The sequence below is a fragment of the Cebus imitator genome, unplaced genomic scaffold (genome assembly GCF_001604975.1).
Source record: "Cebus imitator isolate Cc_AM_T3 unplaced genomic scaffold, Cebus_imitator-1.0 Scaffold32, whole genome shotgun sequence".
Classification (NCBI taxonomy): domain Eukaryota; kingdom Metazoa; phylum Chordata; class Mammalia; order Primates; family Cebidae; genus Cebus; species Cebus imitator.
Window position 1 is genome coordinate 5,279,579 of NW_016107347.1, and position 14,278 is coordinate 5,293,856.

General features: G+C 42.9%; 1 protein-coding gene across 2 annotated transcripts in view; it reads left to right on the forward strand.

Moving 5' to 3' along the window:
- Positions 1–2,426: 2,426 nt before the first annotated feature.
- TRIM33 (tripartite motif containing 33) overlaps positions 2,427–14,278 on the forward strand; it is a 126,606-nt gene continuing 114,754 nt past the window's right edge. The window contains exon 1 of one of the 2 annotated variants that reach the window (XM_017524239.1): positions 2,427–3,069. In XM_017524239.1, coding sequence (XP_017379728.1) covers positions 2,544–3,069 — 526 coding nt within the window. In that variant the 5' untranslated portion in view covers positions 2,427–2,543. The remainder of the gene's footprint in view (positions 3,070–14,278) is intronic. The other variant, XM_017524240.2, reaches the window with a different exon arrangement.

The window sequence follows — 14,278 nt, forward strand, 5'->3', positions numbered from 1 at the left end:
ACCTCCCAGGTTCAAGTGATTCTCCTACCTCACCTCCCGAGCAGCTACAATTACAGATATGCACCACGGGGCCCAGATAATTTTTTTGTATTTTTAGTAGAGACAGGGTTTCTTCATGTCGATCAGGCTGGTCTTGAACTCCTGACCTCAGGTAATCCACCCACCTTGGCCTCCCAAAGTGCTTGGATTACAGGCATGAGTCACTGCACCCAGCCTTAATATACTTATAAAAATGGATAGTATTAAGCCACTTTAGTGTTTCTTTCCTATTAGATTTAAAATAACAATTTTTTAAATGTCAGTATTACAATACGTCACTTTGCAACTATTTAGACTTCTGAAAAAATTTAGTCAACTTACAATGTTTAAGGGAAGAAAACAGTTTTCCAAAATTATTTTAAAGGGCACAAAAGTTAAAAAAAAATTGAAGACCATTTCTGTACATGACCTGGCCCCCTTAATAACTCTCTTTTCTCATGTCCTACTATTGCTCAAGCCACTCCAACCGCACTGACTCTTCCTCTAACAAGGCAATCATCTATTTCCCTCAGGCCCTTTGCACTTGCCATGTGTTCCTCTATCTGCTCTTCTGCAAGACAGGTTCCTTCATCTGATCAACAGTAGCCTTCTTAATCACCTCTAATTCAAAAGTAGCTCCATTACAGCTTTTACCCCACTTATTTTTTCTTCACAGAACTTACCACTCCCTGGCATTTATTTGTCCTCAATCTTTCTCTATTAGACCGTAAACTCCTTGAATGCATGGAGCTCCTGTTTTGTAATCCCAGCGTATATCTAAAACACTATGACAATAAAAAGGTCAGAAAATATTTTTGAATAAATTTTAAAAAGTTTTCAGGAGGCCGGGCGCGGTGGCTCATGCCTGTAATCCCAGCACTCCCAGCGGCTGAGGCAGGCCGATCCCTCGGGCCCAGGAGTTTGAGACCAGCCTGGGCAGTATAGTGAGAGCCCAGTCTCTTCAAGGCAAGGGTGAAAAAAAATTAGCTGGGTGTGGTGGCGCACACCTACAGTCCCAGCTACTCGAGAGGAGCATGGCCTAAGCCTGGGAGGTTGAGGCTGCAGTGAAATGTGATTGCCTCACTGCACTCCAGCCAGGGAGATAGGGCGAGGTGGTCTAAAAAAAATAATAGTACGTTTTCACATGGTTTAAGGACTTACAGCACCTCACAAATAACACTTTTTTGGGAACACTAACAGGAGACCAAAGTATTTCATGATCTTACCAGTAAAACAGTTGTTGCACTACATAAAATCACCCCAATTTTTTTTTTTTTTCAAATAAAAAGGCAACACTTTCTGAAAACTGCCTTTTTTTTTTTTTTGATACCTAGTTTGGCTCTGTTGCCCAGGCTGGAGTGCAGTGGTGCAATCTCAGCTCACTGCGGCCTCTGCCTCCCGGGTTGAAGCCATTCTCCTGCCTCAGCCTCCTAAGTAGCTCCGATTACAGGCACGTCCCACCACACCCGGCTAATTTTTGTATTTTTAGTAGACACTGGGTTTCGCCATGTTGGGCACGCTATCCACGAACTCCTGACCTCAAGAGATCTGCCCGCCTCGGAGGCCGAAAGTGCTGGGATTACAGTCGTAAGCCACAGCCCTCGACCCGAAACCTCCTATTACCACTGTTGTTAGGGGATGATACCCAGCTCAACCCAGGACACTTAAACTAGGACCTCGGAAGGACGCAGTATTGGTTATACCCGTGGCTCTCCAAACTGACATACATTAGAATCAGCTGAAGGAACTTTTCCCCCTCTGTCAACTCTCTCCTTCACTTCCTGATTCAGCTCTGGGGACTGGCCCTGGCATCTCTGCTTTGAAAAATTCCTCCGTTTATTCTGATAGTAGCAACTCTTGAGAATCACATTAAGAAGATAAAAATAGCTGTTAGGGTTTCTTCCTCAATCGGTCTCTTCAGCCTATTTCTGGTAGATCCTCAGTTCAAAAAGAAAAAGAAAAAAAAAAAAAAAACACAAAGCCCCGCTTTACTGCTCCATGGGTACCCAAAGGAACGCAGCTGGTCTACGCACAGCAGAGACCCAGGAGGCCCGGGCGCTCCAGCGCGCCGCAGCTTTACGCCCGGGACACGCTCGTTGGGGACGGAACCAGCCCGGTTTCTACCCGTCCGCGTGCAGCTCCGCTGTGTAGGAGTTCATAACCAACCCCAGCCAAATGCTACCCAGCGTCAACAGCCTCCGGCTTCAAAACCTCCTTTCCAGCTAAAGGGCCGTGGTACTGACGCAACGAACTGGCTCCGGCCCGGCAACTCTCTGCGCCCGCGTACCGAGTTCCCGCCTCCCTCGGGAGGACGTCTGTGCGTACGTGCGCGTGCCGCACCCGCCCTCCTTCAAACGCGCGACGCGAGGGCGGGGGCGCCGCGTGCGCGCGCGCTCTCGTTGCTTCGCTCTCTCGCTCGCTCTCGGCTGCCGCTCTTGCTGCGGCTGCGGCTGGGGCTGGGGGCGGCGGCGGCGACGCGGGCGGCGGGCGGCGCGGGGCGGTCCGGCGGGTTCAAAGAGGAAAACATGGCGGAAAACAAAGGCGGCGGCGAGGCTGAGAGCGGCGGCGGGGGCAGCGGCAGCGCGCCGGTAACTGCCGGGACCGCCGGGCCCGCGGCGCAGGAGGCGGAGCCGCCTCTCGCCGCGGTGCTGGTGGAGGAGGAGGAGGAGGAAGGCGGCAGGGCCGGCGCGGAGGGCGGCGCGGCCGGGCCCGACGACGGGGGGGTGGCCGCGGCCTCCTCGGGCTCGGCCCAGGCTGCTTCATCCCCTGCGGCCTCAGTGGCCCCTGGAGTTCCCGGGGGCGCGGTATCGACGCCGGCTCCAGCTCCAGCTTCGGCTCCCGCTCCGGGTCCCTCCGCGGGGCCGCCTCCTGGACCGCCAGCCTCTCTCCTGGACACCTGCGCCGTGTGTCAGCAGAGCTTGCAGAGCCGGCGTGAGGCGGAGCCCAAGCTGCTGCCCTGTCTTCACTCCTTCTGCCTGCGCTGCCTGCCCGAGCCGGAGCGCCAGCTCAGCGTGCCCATCCCGGGGGGTAGCAACGGCGACATCCAGCAAGGTGAGCCAGAGGCCCTGCTCCGCGTCTGGGCCGCACGGGATTTGCGCAGCCCTAGAGGAGCTGGGGACGGAGGTGCTGGGGCCTGAGGCTTCTCGGACAGCTGCGATCTCGAGGGGTCTCTGAGGTGAAAGACTCGCCCCTGGGACACTTTCCAGAGAAGCTGGACCGCAAGAGATAAGGGGAGCATGAAGGGAGGGGTGCCGGCTGCGAGAGGCTGGGGGAGGGGACACTGGCTGCGAGGAAGGTTTGTCATGTGCGGAACCCGGCCGAGCGCTGGTTCTGGAGCGGGTAGACCCGCACAGTGAGAGAAGGGGGATTTGGGAAATACGTTGTGAGAAGCGTTTTGGCTGGAAGCGCCCGGGCCAGAGAGGTGTTGAGGGAGTAGGTAAGAGGTAAGGGCAGTAAAGATGGATTGCTTTGGAGGGAGGGGACTTGGCCTGTTCGAAGACAGGAGAAAGGAGGACTGTGAATTAAATGGAGGTGGTTAAAAGATGTTGGAGAGCTTGGGGTACAGAGAAGGCGCCTGTGAGAAAATTGTAAGATGACATTGGGAAGGAGAAACTTGGAAAGTGGACTGCATGGTTAGGGAAAATTCTAAGGTTTGGGGATGAAGGAGAAATTAACTTAGAAGGAAATTGAGTTAGGGAAAGCTGGACATGAATTTTAGTTCATTGTACGTTCATGAGCCCCTAGTGTTGGGGCACTGTGCTAGGATTGAATAAAGTACTCAATGAAGACTTCATTCACAGTCGAGCAGGGGAAACATATAACTTGCAGCAGTGGAGGTGGGTATTCAGTACAATGGCTGTGGCACAATAGAGGAAAGGTCAGGGAAACTTCACAAGAAAGAAAATCCATGAGCCGGTTTCTTGAGGAGTGAATACTTCACTGGGTTGGAGGGTATTCAGGGCCCACGGCACCCTTCTTCATCCCTGGAACTAAAGAATGTGTAAGGTGATTGGTGGAAATTAGATTGGATTGATGGACTGAATAGATAAGGGTTTCACAATCTCTTTTCTCAAACTCTTGGGATCCAGGTGTGTTTTGGACTTCAGAATATTTTGGGATTTTTCTTTTTTCTGGCAAGGTCTCTTATGTAAGACTTTATCAGGGTCTGAGTTAACTCTTTATCAAACACGTTAATGTTTCTGCATTGACAAACATGAATATCACACTAATGGGATAAAGAGACTAAATAGCCTCCCATCATTCACAGTGGGTTCCATTGCAGACTTAGGAAAAAAATTAAAATTTCAAAGCTTTTGAATTTCAGAACTGTAGGTAAGGGATTGTGGAACTGTACTAAAGGGCTTGGAATTTATCCTGTAGAGTATATTCTGGACATTGTGGACTAAAGGATGTTTCTGGAGCACTTTTATATCAAGATGGTAAAAGGATCAGATTTCTGATTCAGAAAGATCACTTAGGGCACTTGAGGGATAAGGGAAGTAAGGCTGGAGACAGGGAGACCAGTTAGGAGAATCCTGGCAGTTATCTAGGTAAGAAATTATCATTTGGAATGGGTATTAAAGGAATGATATCACAAGTATTAAGAATGAAGCATTTTGGTTTGGGGGAACGGTAGGGTTTGGAAATCTACTTTGCCACCTCCTACCTATGACTTGGACAGATGACCTTTTCTTAGCCTCAGTTTTCTCATTTGTGAAATGGGAAAAAAGTACGTAACCTCATAGGGTTATTGAGAGAATGAAGTAAGCTAAAATGTGTAAAGTGATTAGTACGTGGTAGTTACTAATGAAATGGTAGTGTATTATTAATAGTAACTAATAGTAAGTGGCCATGGGAATGGAGATGAGGGGAGTGTATTGAGATTGGTGTGAGGGAGATCAAACTTGTAGAATTCCACATCTTTTTGTTTGGTGGATGGCACTGCTATTAATACATATTCAGACACAGAAGCAGGGCTGGGGTGAGGGCTAGGGTGAGGGTGAGGGTGAGGGCTGGGCTGGAGGGAGGATAAAATGATTTCAGTTTGGGATGTTTTGGATTTGTAGCATTATCGGGACATGGAGGTAAGAATATTAAGAATAAGGTTTTGGTTGTTGGAGAAGCTACCGAGTGTTAATGGGTGTTTAGAGAATAACTGCTCCTGGTCTGTGTACCCATGAGCATAGTAAGACACATAGGATTCAGTGTTCTTGTGGGAACCTGGGTTAGGTGAGAGATTTAAAGGGAACCCAAAGATGCAGATTATGTTTGACTGATGTTGCTGAGGGACTAAGGTTATGAGACTAGTTACCTGAAATTTATGTAGAAGAGAGAATAATATGTAAATCTCTTAATTTCTTTATCCTTTCTTTTTGAAGGAGGAGTAAGTGGAAGGGACTAACTAAATGCTGCCAGTTTTAAATAATAGTGCTTTCTAACCAATATCTAAAACAAATTGAACCTGGAATCCACTATGTTTTTAATTAAAAAAAATTTTTTTTTTGAGACAGTCGCTTTGTCGCCCAGGCCGGAGTGCTCTGCCTCCCAGGTTCAAGCAGTTCTTCTGCCTCAGCCACCCGAGTAGCAGAGATTACAGGTGCACACCCCCCTTGTGGCTAATTTTTGTATTTTTAGTAGAGATGGGGTTTTGCTATATTGACCAGACTGGTCTCGAACTCCTGGCTTCAAATGATCTGCGTGCCTCAGCCTCCCAAAGTGCTGGGATAATAGGTGTGAACCACTGTGCCCAGCCATCCACCTTGTTTTTAGATAGTCTAGAAAATAATTTGTCAGTATTAACTCCTATGTGTACCCTTTGCTTTGCTCTTCAAAAAGATCAAGCTGTGGTGGAAAGAACACTAGATTGGGTGTTAGGGGAAATAGTTCAGCTCCTTAACTGTTTTACTCTAAAGGAAGTTCATACTGTTTTTGTCCCTCGGATTACCTCTAAAATGTAGCTAGTAGTTGTTTACTTATATCTCACTAAGGCAAATAATAAATGTGAAAACGCTTTGTAACTGAGAAATGCTTCAACAATACAGGATATTATTGATCAGCCTCAGATTTTATCTTCTCTGGTCTGGAGATCATAGCTAGGTTTAATTCGCCATCTTTTTCAAGTAATTTTGAAACTGTCATGAGTATCATGCCCTCTTTTCTAACTGACCTTTTCCCTGTTTCTCTTAATACATTTATTCACACTCTCTTGGTGTTCTCTCTAGATCAGCAGCTCTCAGAGTGTGGTTCCTGGACCAGCAGCATCAGCATCATCTGTGACCTTGTTAGGAATGCAGGTTCTTGGGCCCCATTCCAGACCTTCTAACCAGTAGTCTCATTTAACAAGTTCTCTGGGTGATTCTGATGCACGCTTAATTTTGAGAACCACTCTCTTGAATGAAGGGCTCCTCACTTCAGATGTCTCCTCAGAAAGATTTTGACTTCTCATTTTAAAGTAGTCCTCCAGGTTGTTCTCTGACATATCTATTTTTCTTTGTGGCACAGCTGAAATCCAAAATGTTTATTTTTGTTTACTTACCTTTCTCATTTTGCACTAGGATATTGTAGCCTGTTCAGTAAATAAGTTTTGAGTAAGAAAGAATCACTGGAGAGCTTATTAAAATGCTCACTTTGGAGTTTATTTAGAGACTGGTTCAGTTGATCTGGTGATGACTCCGTGTGCCTGCATTTTTAACAAGTGCCCCGTGATTTTGATGCTGGTGGTACCACCACACTTTGAGGAACATGTATTTAAGTATTTGAGGAGAAAGTATGATCTGTTTACCATTGGAGTATCTGCAAAATGAAAATAGATAAATTAGTTAATGTTGAATCTCAATAGCATTTTAAAGTGCTTTTGTGATTTTTTGGGGGGTGCTTTTTCTGGTTGAGGCAGAATAGCTATCAGTAGTATATATATTTAAATTTATACTTTATCGATTAAAATACAGATTTGCTACTCAGAAGGCTGAGGCAAGAGAATTTGCTTGAGGCCAAGAGTTCAAGATCAGCCTGAGAAACATAGCAAGACCCTGTCTCTAAAAAAATATTTTTAAAAATGGGAATCATATTGATGCATCTGAACAAATTCTCAGATAAACTCTAGAAGGAGATGAGGCTGTCTCTGAGATGGACACAGTATTGGTTATCCCAGCACTTTGGGCCTCCGAGGTGGGCGGATCACTTGAGGTCAGGAGTTTGTGACCAGCCTGGCCAACATGGCAAAACCCAGTACCTCATGAAAATATAAAATTAGCCGGGTGTGGTGGGGCGTGCCTGTAATCCAAGCTACTCAGGAGGCTGAGGCAGGAGAATGGCTTGAACCTGGGAGGCAGAGGCCACAGTCAACAGCCTGGCCAACAGAGCAAGACTCCATTTCAAAAATGAAACAACTTAATATGAAAAGTCTGAGATGGCAACAATCATGTGTAAGTGGGAGGGGAGGGGAAACCTCTGAGTGTAGTGTGAAGAACACTTCCTCATAGTGTTTCTGTCTGTTTATTACAAACCATGCTGAGCTACTCTGTTTGAGCCCTTGGAATTTCTTGTCACTGGAGTGTGTATACCATATGACAATTCTAGCCTCTGTGTGACTTAACTGTTTCGGGACTTTTTATGCTTCACTTTCTCTGACCTCTTCAGCAGAAACAAGCTTGAGTGTTTGAATGATCATGTGGTACCACACCAATAGCCAGTCATTAAATATGTGTCCAAGATTGCTGAAACAATTCCTAGCAACTTCTGTCTAGCATGTGGTCAAACTACCTGAATTCATTTTTGAGTACTACTGGAATGACATGGAGAAGTTACTTAATATCTGTAAGTTGGGAGTAATAATTATACCTACGTCAGCATTTTTGTGAGAATTAAGAGAGTTAACGTATTACAAGGTACATTTATTGGAAGCATACATGGGAAGCCCCCAATAAGTTGCAGTAGTGTTATTTCAGTAATTTTTCATTTGTCCCCCCATTGTCTTTATGACTATATCTCACAGTAAACAGAAAGAAGAGGCAGGGGAGTAAATTGTGGTTTTATAGACTTTTCTGATAGCTACTGATGTGTAGCATGCTGATAAATCATTTGAGTTCCAAATCTCTCTAGCTGCCTAGAGCCTTAAATGTAAAAACTTATAAACTAATGTCCTAAATCCTAAGTCTTTGTAATATCTAGTATCTTTACATGAAAAGTTCCAATTAGGGGACTCTAATTACTTTTACTTTTCTCATATATACAGCTCTCAGTGGTTCCTAAGTGAGAGTACCTTAAAGCAGTGTCTCAAAGTGTGGTCCACAGAATGCTGGGGTGGGGGTGTTGATGGTGACTGTGTCACTGAGACCCTTTTAGAGGTGCACGAGTTTAAAACTATTTCCATAATTACACTAAGTTGACATTTGCCTTATTCTCTATGCTGACATTTATATTAATGGTGCAAAAGCAGTGACAGAACTGCAGCCAACTTGGCATGAATTAAGATGGTGAGTGCTGAGGTGGGCGGATTGCTTGAGTCCAGGAGTAGGAGACTAGCCTGGGCAACAAGAAATCCTGTCTCTACAAAAACACACACAAAAATTAACCAGGCATGGTGGTGCATGCCTGTTGTCCCAGCTACTCAGGAGGCTGAAGTGGAAAAATCACCTGAGCCAGGGAGTGTTAAGGCTGCAGTGAGTTGTGATTGCAGCATTCTACTCCAGCCTGGGCAACAGAGGGAGACCTTGTCTTAAAAAAAAAAAAAAAAAAATACAGTGGCTTCGAGCCATACTAAAAGTCATTGCATATTTACTTTCAAACACTTAGAGAAAAAAACAAAAATAAACTTATGCCATTGTCACTTAATGTGATTGATGAAACAGTAAAAGTTACTCTATTAAATTTTGATCTTTAAAGTTCTGTGTGATGAAATGGGAAATGTGCATAAAATGCTTCTGCTGCAGACGGAAGTGCAAAAAGAAAAGTACTTGTGTAGTTGTTTGAGTTCCAAGCTGAATTTGCTTTTTTTTTCATAGAAAACTATTTTTACTTGAAATAATGATTGACAAACTGTGGTTTTTAGGCATGGGTACTTGGCAGCCATTTTCTCGAAAGTGAATGAATTGAGCCTGTCATTCCTAGAAAAACAACTGACATATGTTGCCAGTGATAAAAAATTGAGATTTTTAAATGAAAATTAGAATTTTGGAAAATTTGTATTTGTTGCCCTTAGCTAGTGAATTTCTCAATATTTAAAGACTTTCCTGAAGAGATTGGTAGTGATATTAATGAACGTGAATTTTTTTGATATTGAGTAGTGAAGTGGCAGCATTTCAAAGATGCATAGCTTATTGCAATATATTCTAAATGACCAATGCATGATGTTAAGTGCAAAACAGAGCAATAATAAACAGTTTGTATTTTATTTATTTTTTTTATTTTTTAAGATGTAGTCTTGCTCTGTTGCCAGAGCTGGAGTGTAGTGGCACAGTCTCGGCTCACCACAACCTCTGCCTCCTGGGTTCAAGCAATTCTCCTGCCTCAGCCTCCCAAGTAGCTGGGATTACAGGTGCGTGCCACCACGCCTGGCTAATTTTTTAGTAGAGACAGGATTTCGCCATGTTGACCAGGCTGGTCTTGAACTACTGACCTCAGTTGATCACCCACCTCAGTCTCCCAAAGTGTTGGGATTACAGGTGTGAGCCATCATGCCCAGCCAATGATTAGATTTTAATGCAAGAGAGTAGTAAAGTTTATTTTTTAAGGTTTGAGAGCCCACATTGCAAGTGATGTTTAAAAAACAAATATACTTCTTTAGTTTTTGTGTTATGTCAAAGAAAAATATCAACACGATCTAAAAAGGCTGTTAAAATCTGCTCTTCCCTTTTCTTAGCTGTATGAGGCCAGATTTTCTTCATATTCTCCAAAGAAGCAACGTACCAAAACATTAAATGCAGAAGCATATATCCAGCCATATTATATTAAACCACATGTTAAAGAGGTCTTTAAAATATAGCACAATGACTCTCTTATTTTATTTTTATTTTTTTGTGGGGGGGACAGAGTCCTGCTCTGTGACCCAGGCTGGAGTGCAATGACATGATCTCGGCTCACTGCACCCTCTGCCTCCCGGGCTCAAGCAATTCTCCTGCCTCAGCCCCGCCAGTAGCTGGGATTACAGGCATGTACCACCATACCCAGCTAATTTTTGTATTTTTAATAGAGTTGGGGGCTTCACCATGTTGGCCAGTCTAGTCTCGGACTCCTGATCTCAGATGATCCACTGGTCTCTGCCTCTCAAAGTGCTGGAATTACAGGTGTGAGCCACGTGCCCGGCTCTATTAATTTTTTTTTTTTTATTTTAAGGAAATAGAGTTAATTCTGATTTTTAAAAATGTTGTTTAAACATGTCGTGCTGGCATGGTGATTCATGCCAGTAATCCCAGCACTTTTGAAGGCTGAGGTGGGAGGATCACTTGAACCCAGGAGTTCAAGACCAGCCTGGGCAATATGGTGAGACTCCGACTCTACAAAAAATAAAAAAATTAGTCAAGTGTGGTGGTCTGTAGCTATAGTTCCAGCTACTCAGGATGGATGGGACCTACCTTCCATCTCCTGCTCAAGTGGGAGGATCACTTGAGTCTGGGAGGTTTAGGCTACAGTGAGCTGTGATCATGCTGCTGCACTCCAGTCTGGGCGACAGAATGAGAGCGTGTTTCAGAAAATAACAGAACTAATAATAAAATAAATGTCATTTAAACATTTTAAAATTTAAGATTCATTTTTAATTCATTATGTAATGAATTAAAATACTCAATGACTAAGAATGTAAGAGAGATCCTGAGACCAGAAAGTTTGAGCCCTGATCTGTTAAAGGATATTAAGAACATGATAATATAGAGTTATTGTGCTAGTGGGAAGAATGTCAGATCATAAAATAGTAGGTGGCAGATTTACACATTTATAGTCCTTCATTTTGGAGTACCCATAACAGAAAGAGTCTGGCCTCAATAAAGTGTAAAAATGAAGAAAGTACATACTAACTGAAGTTAAACTTTTAAACATAGCTCACTGTAGATCTACTGATTTTTTTCATGTTTATGACAGTGAGTTCTATCACTGTACTTTCCTAAGCCAACTTCAGAGATTGGGCTCAGGATGCTAGATAAGTTAACCTCTGTCTCTTCTTTGGCCGCAAATTGCACCTCTGCCCTTAGCCATTGGACTCAAGGGGAAGTGGGAAAAAGAACAAGGATGAATAAACATAAATGTACCATTTTTAGAAAAATATTTAAAGCCTATGGCCCAGTGTTAAGTAATTAACATGCACTGTGTGGTACTAATGAGTACATTTGAATGCTTATTATATGCAGTTTATGTTCCTTTTGTGAATTATTTGTCCATTTGTTTTATGTTTTTCTTTAGATTGCTTACATTTTCTGCTGTGGAATTCTTTGATTTACAAGAATTCTTGACAAATTCTGTATACTGATCCTTTGTTGATGATATAAGTTGAAGCTTTATTCTTAGCCTATGGCTTGGTGTGGTAGCCAACCTCTAAGATGGCCTCTTGTTCCTTGTCTCCTGTTATTCACACCAGTCTATGATTGCTGTCCTGTTGCTCAGGGCTGGTCTCCATGACCAAGAGAATATAATAGAATTAATAGTGACTTCTGAGCCTAGGTCATTACATACAGCTTTTTCCTTGCTCTTTGGATCCCTCATTCTGGGTGAAAAACAGCTGCCATTCTGTGAAAGATACTCTAGTAGTCCTAATTTAAAGAGGCCGTATGGAGAAAAATTGAGGTCTTCTACAGAGACCCAGCACCAACTTACCAGCCACGTCAAAGAGCTACTTTTGAGGTAGAGTCTCTATCCTAATCAAGCTTTCAGATGACTGCAGTCCTGGCTGACATCTTGACTGTATGCTTCATAGAGGCACTGAGCCAGAACTGTCTGCCAAGTCCCTCCCAAATTCTTGTTTCAAGAAAGCTATGAGAAGTAATTATTGTTGTTTTAAGTTATTAATTTCGGAGGTAATTTGTTACATAGCAATAGATAACTGATACACTTTTACTTTTTAGAGAGCTGTCTTTTCATGTTTTTATATTAAAGTAGTTTTTCCTCCTTTTTTTTTTTTTTTTACTGTCCACAATAGCTTTATAATAAGCAGTAATTTTGCTCACTAAGTTAATTTCAGTGCCCTCCCTGCATATACCTTGGCCGTCTTCAAGATTATCTTGACTGATCTTGACCTTTGACCTTTTGCTCCTTTTTTTTTAAAATTAAAAAATTTCCTTTTTCCAAGACAAACATTGTCATTCACCTTTGTTCACTCTTATACTAAAATGTATCATCTTGTGAAAGTTCATCTTGTGAAACTTCATTTTAAAAACTTACTAAGCTGTCTGTGGTGGTGCGTACCTGTAGTCCCAGCTACTCAGAGGCTGAGGCAGGAAGAAGGCTTGAGCCTAGGAGTTTGAGGCTGTAACGTGCTATGATTGCACTTGTGAATAGCAACTGTACTCCAGCCTGGACAACACAGAGAGATGCCACCATCTCTTTAAAAAAGAACAGAAAAACAAAGAAAAAAAATTGTCAGTGTTTTTGTTGGAATTACATTGAATATATAAATCAATTTGGGAGAAAATGTCTTTTTGGTGTCTGCCTGTTTATAAACATGGTATGCCTCTACATTTGCTTAAATCTTCTATGAATGTTTTGAGTTATATTTTGAGACGGAGTCTTGCTTTGTCACCCAAGCTGGAGTGCAGTGGCGCAATTTTGGCTCACTGCAATCTCTAACTCGTGGGTTCAAGCAATTCTCCTGCCTCAGCCTCCCAGGTAGCTGGGATTATAGGTGCATGCCACCATGTCTGGCTCATTTTTGTGTTTTTAGTAGAGACAGGGTTTCACTCTATTGACCAGGCTGGTCTTGAACTTCTGAACTCAAAAATGATCTGCCTGCCGCGGCCTCCCAGGTGCTGAGATTACAGGTGTGAGCCACTGCACCAGACCTATTTTTTAAGTGTCTCAATTATACTGATTTCACATACATGTTTGATAATTCCATTATCTGACGTTCTTGATGTCTTATTTTACTACTTGCTTCGGCCTGCTCTTGTTTGTTGTAGATGATGTCCTCCTGTGTTTGATAGTTTTAGATCGTGAGCCTTTTCACCAGGGCTCTATGAAGTCTGACAGACTGGTTTTAGGGAACAAGCCTCCAAAGGATATTTTGTATTTGCTTCTGTCAGGTGCCTCCAATATAGAAATTACTGAAGTGGATGTTTAGTTTACTGTATCATAGAATTGTCAGATGTTGATTTAGTATTTACCTTATAGGCTGGCTTGTTTTAAAAATTCTCAGAATTACACACAATGCGGATGTGGACAAAAAAAGGAAATTCTCAGGAGAGAAATTTTTTCCTTATCCTGAACCCAGGCAGTGACAGATTTCTTCATTTCCATGCTGTTGCTCAGATTTATTTATTTTAATTTCACTGTTCTTTGCTTATGCACCCTAATAACTGAGGTTGTAATCGTTCAAGTCATTTTTATGAAGATGAGTCTTGAATCTGATTAATACTTTACACAGGCCCTGGGCTCCATGTCTTCTCCATTCTTTGTTTACTCCCTTGTTTGTATATCCTAAACAAGAGTCACTAAGAATATAATTTCTGAGCCTTTGCATTTTTGAAGTGTTCTTTATTCTCTTCTCTTCTTAAATGATAGCTTGGCTAGATATGAAATTCTGGGTTAAAACTTTTTTCCTCAGAACTTTTAAGGCATCTCTTCCAGTGTTTTAAATCAGTGCTGCTGATGCTAGTCTGATTTGCTCCTTTGTACAACCCCAGTTGGGTTTCATTTGTTTATTTATGTCTTCTTGGGATCTTTTTATGTCTTGGATCTCTTCATCTATTTATCATTATTTTGAAACATAGTGCTGTGCTTCTGTTGATTTTTTTTTTCCTAAAAGATTCTAAAAATTCATTGTGCTTTTTCATTTAGTCTTGTAATCTTCATTTATAGTAAAAGAACTTTACGGTTTTTTCATAAGGTCCTTCCCCACCTCCCACTCTTTGAACTGTTACTATTTGGATGTTGGCTCTCCTAAGTTCATATTCTTCCCAATCTTTTGTATTTTCCTTCTTTTTGATTTCTTGCTCAGCTGACATTCTGAAAGACCTCCTTGTCTTTATCTCTAACCCTTTTGTCCAATTTATTAATCCTTCCCTCCCCTCCTCCCTCCCCCTCCCTCCCTCCCCTCCTCCCTCCCCCTCCCTCCCCCTCC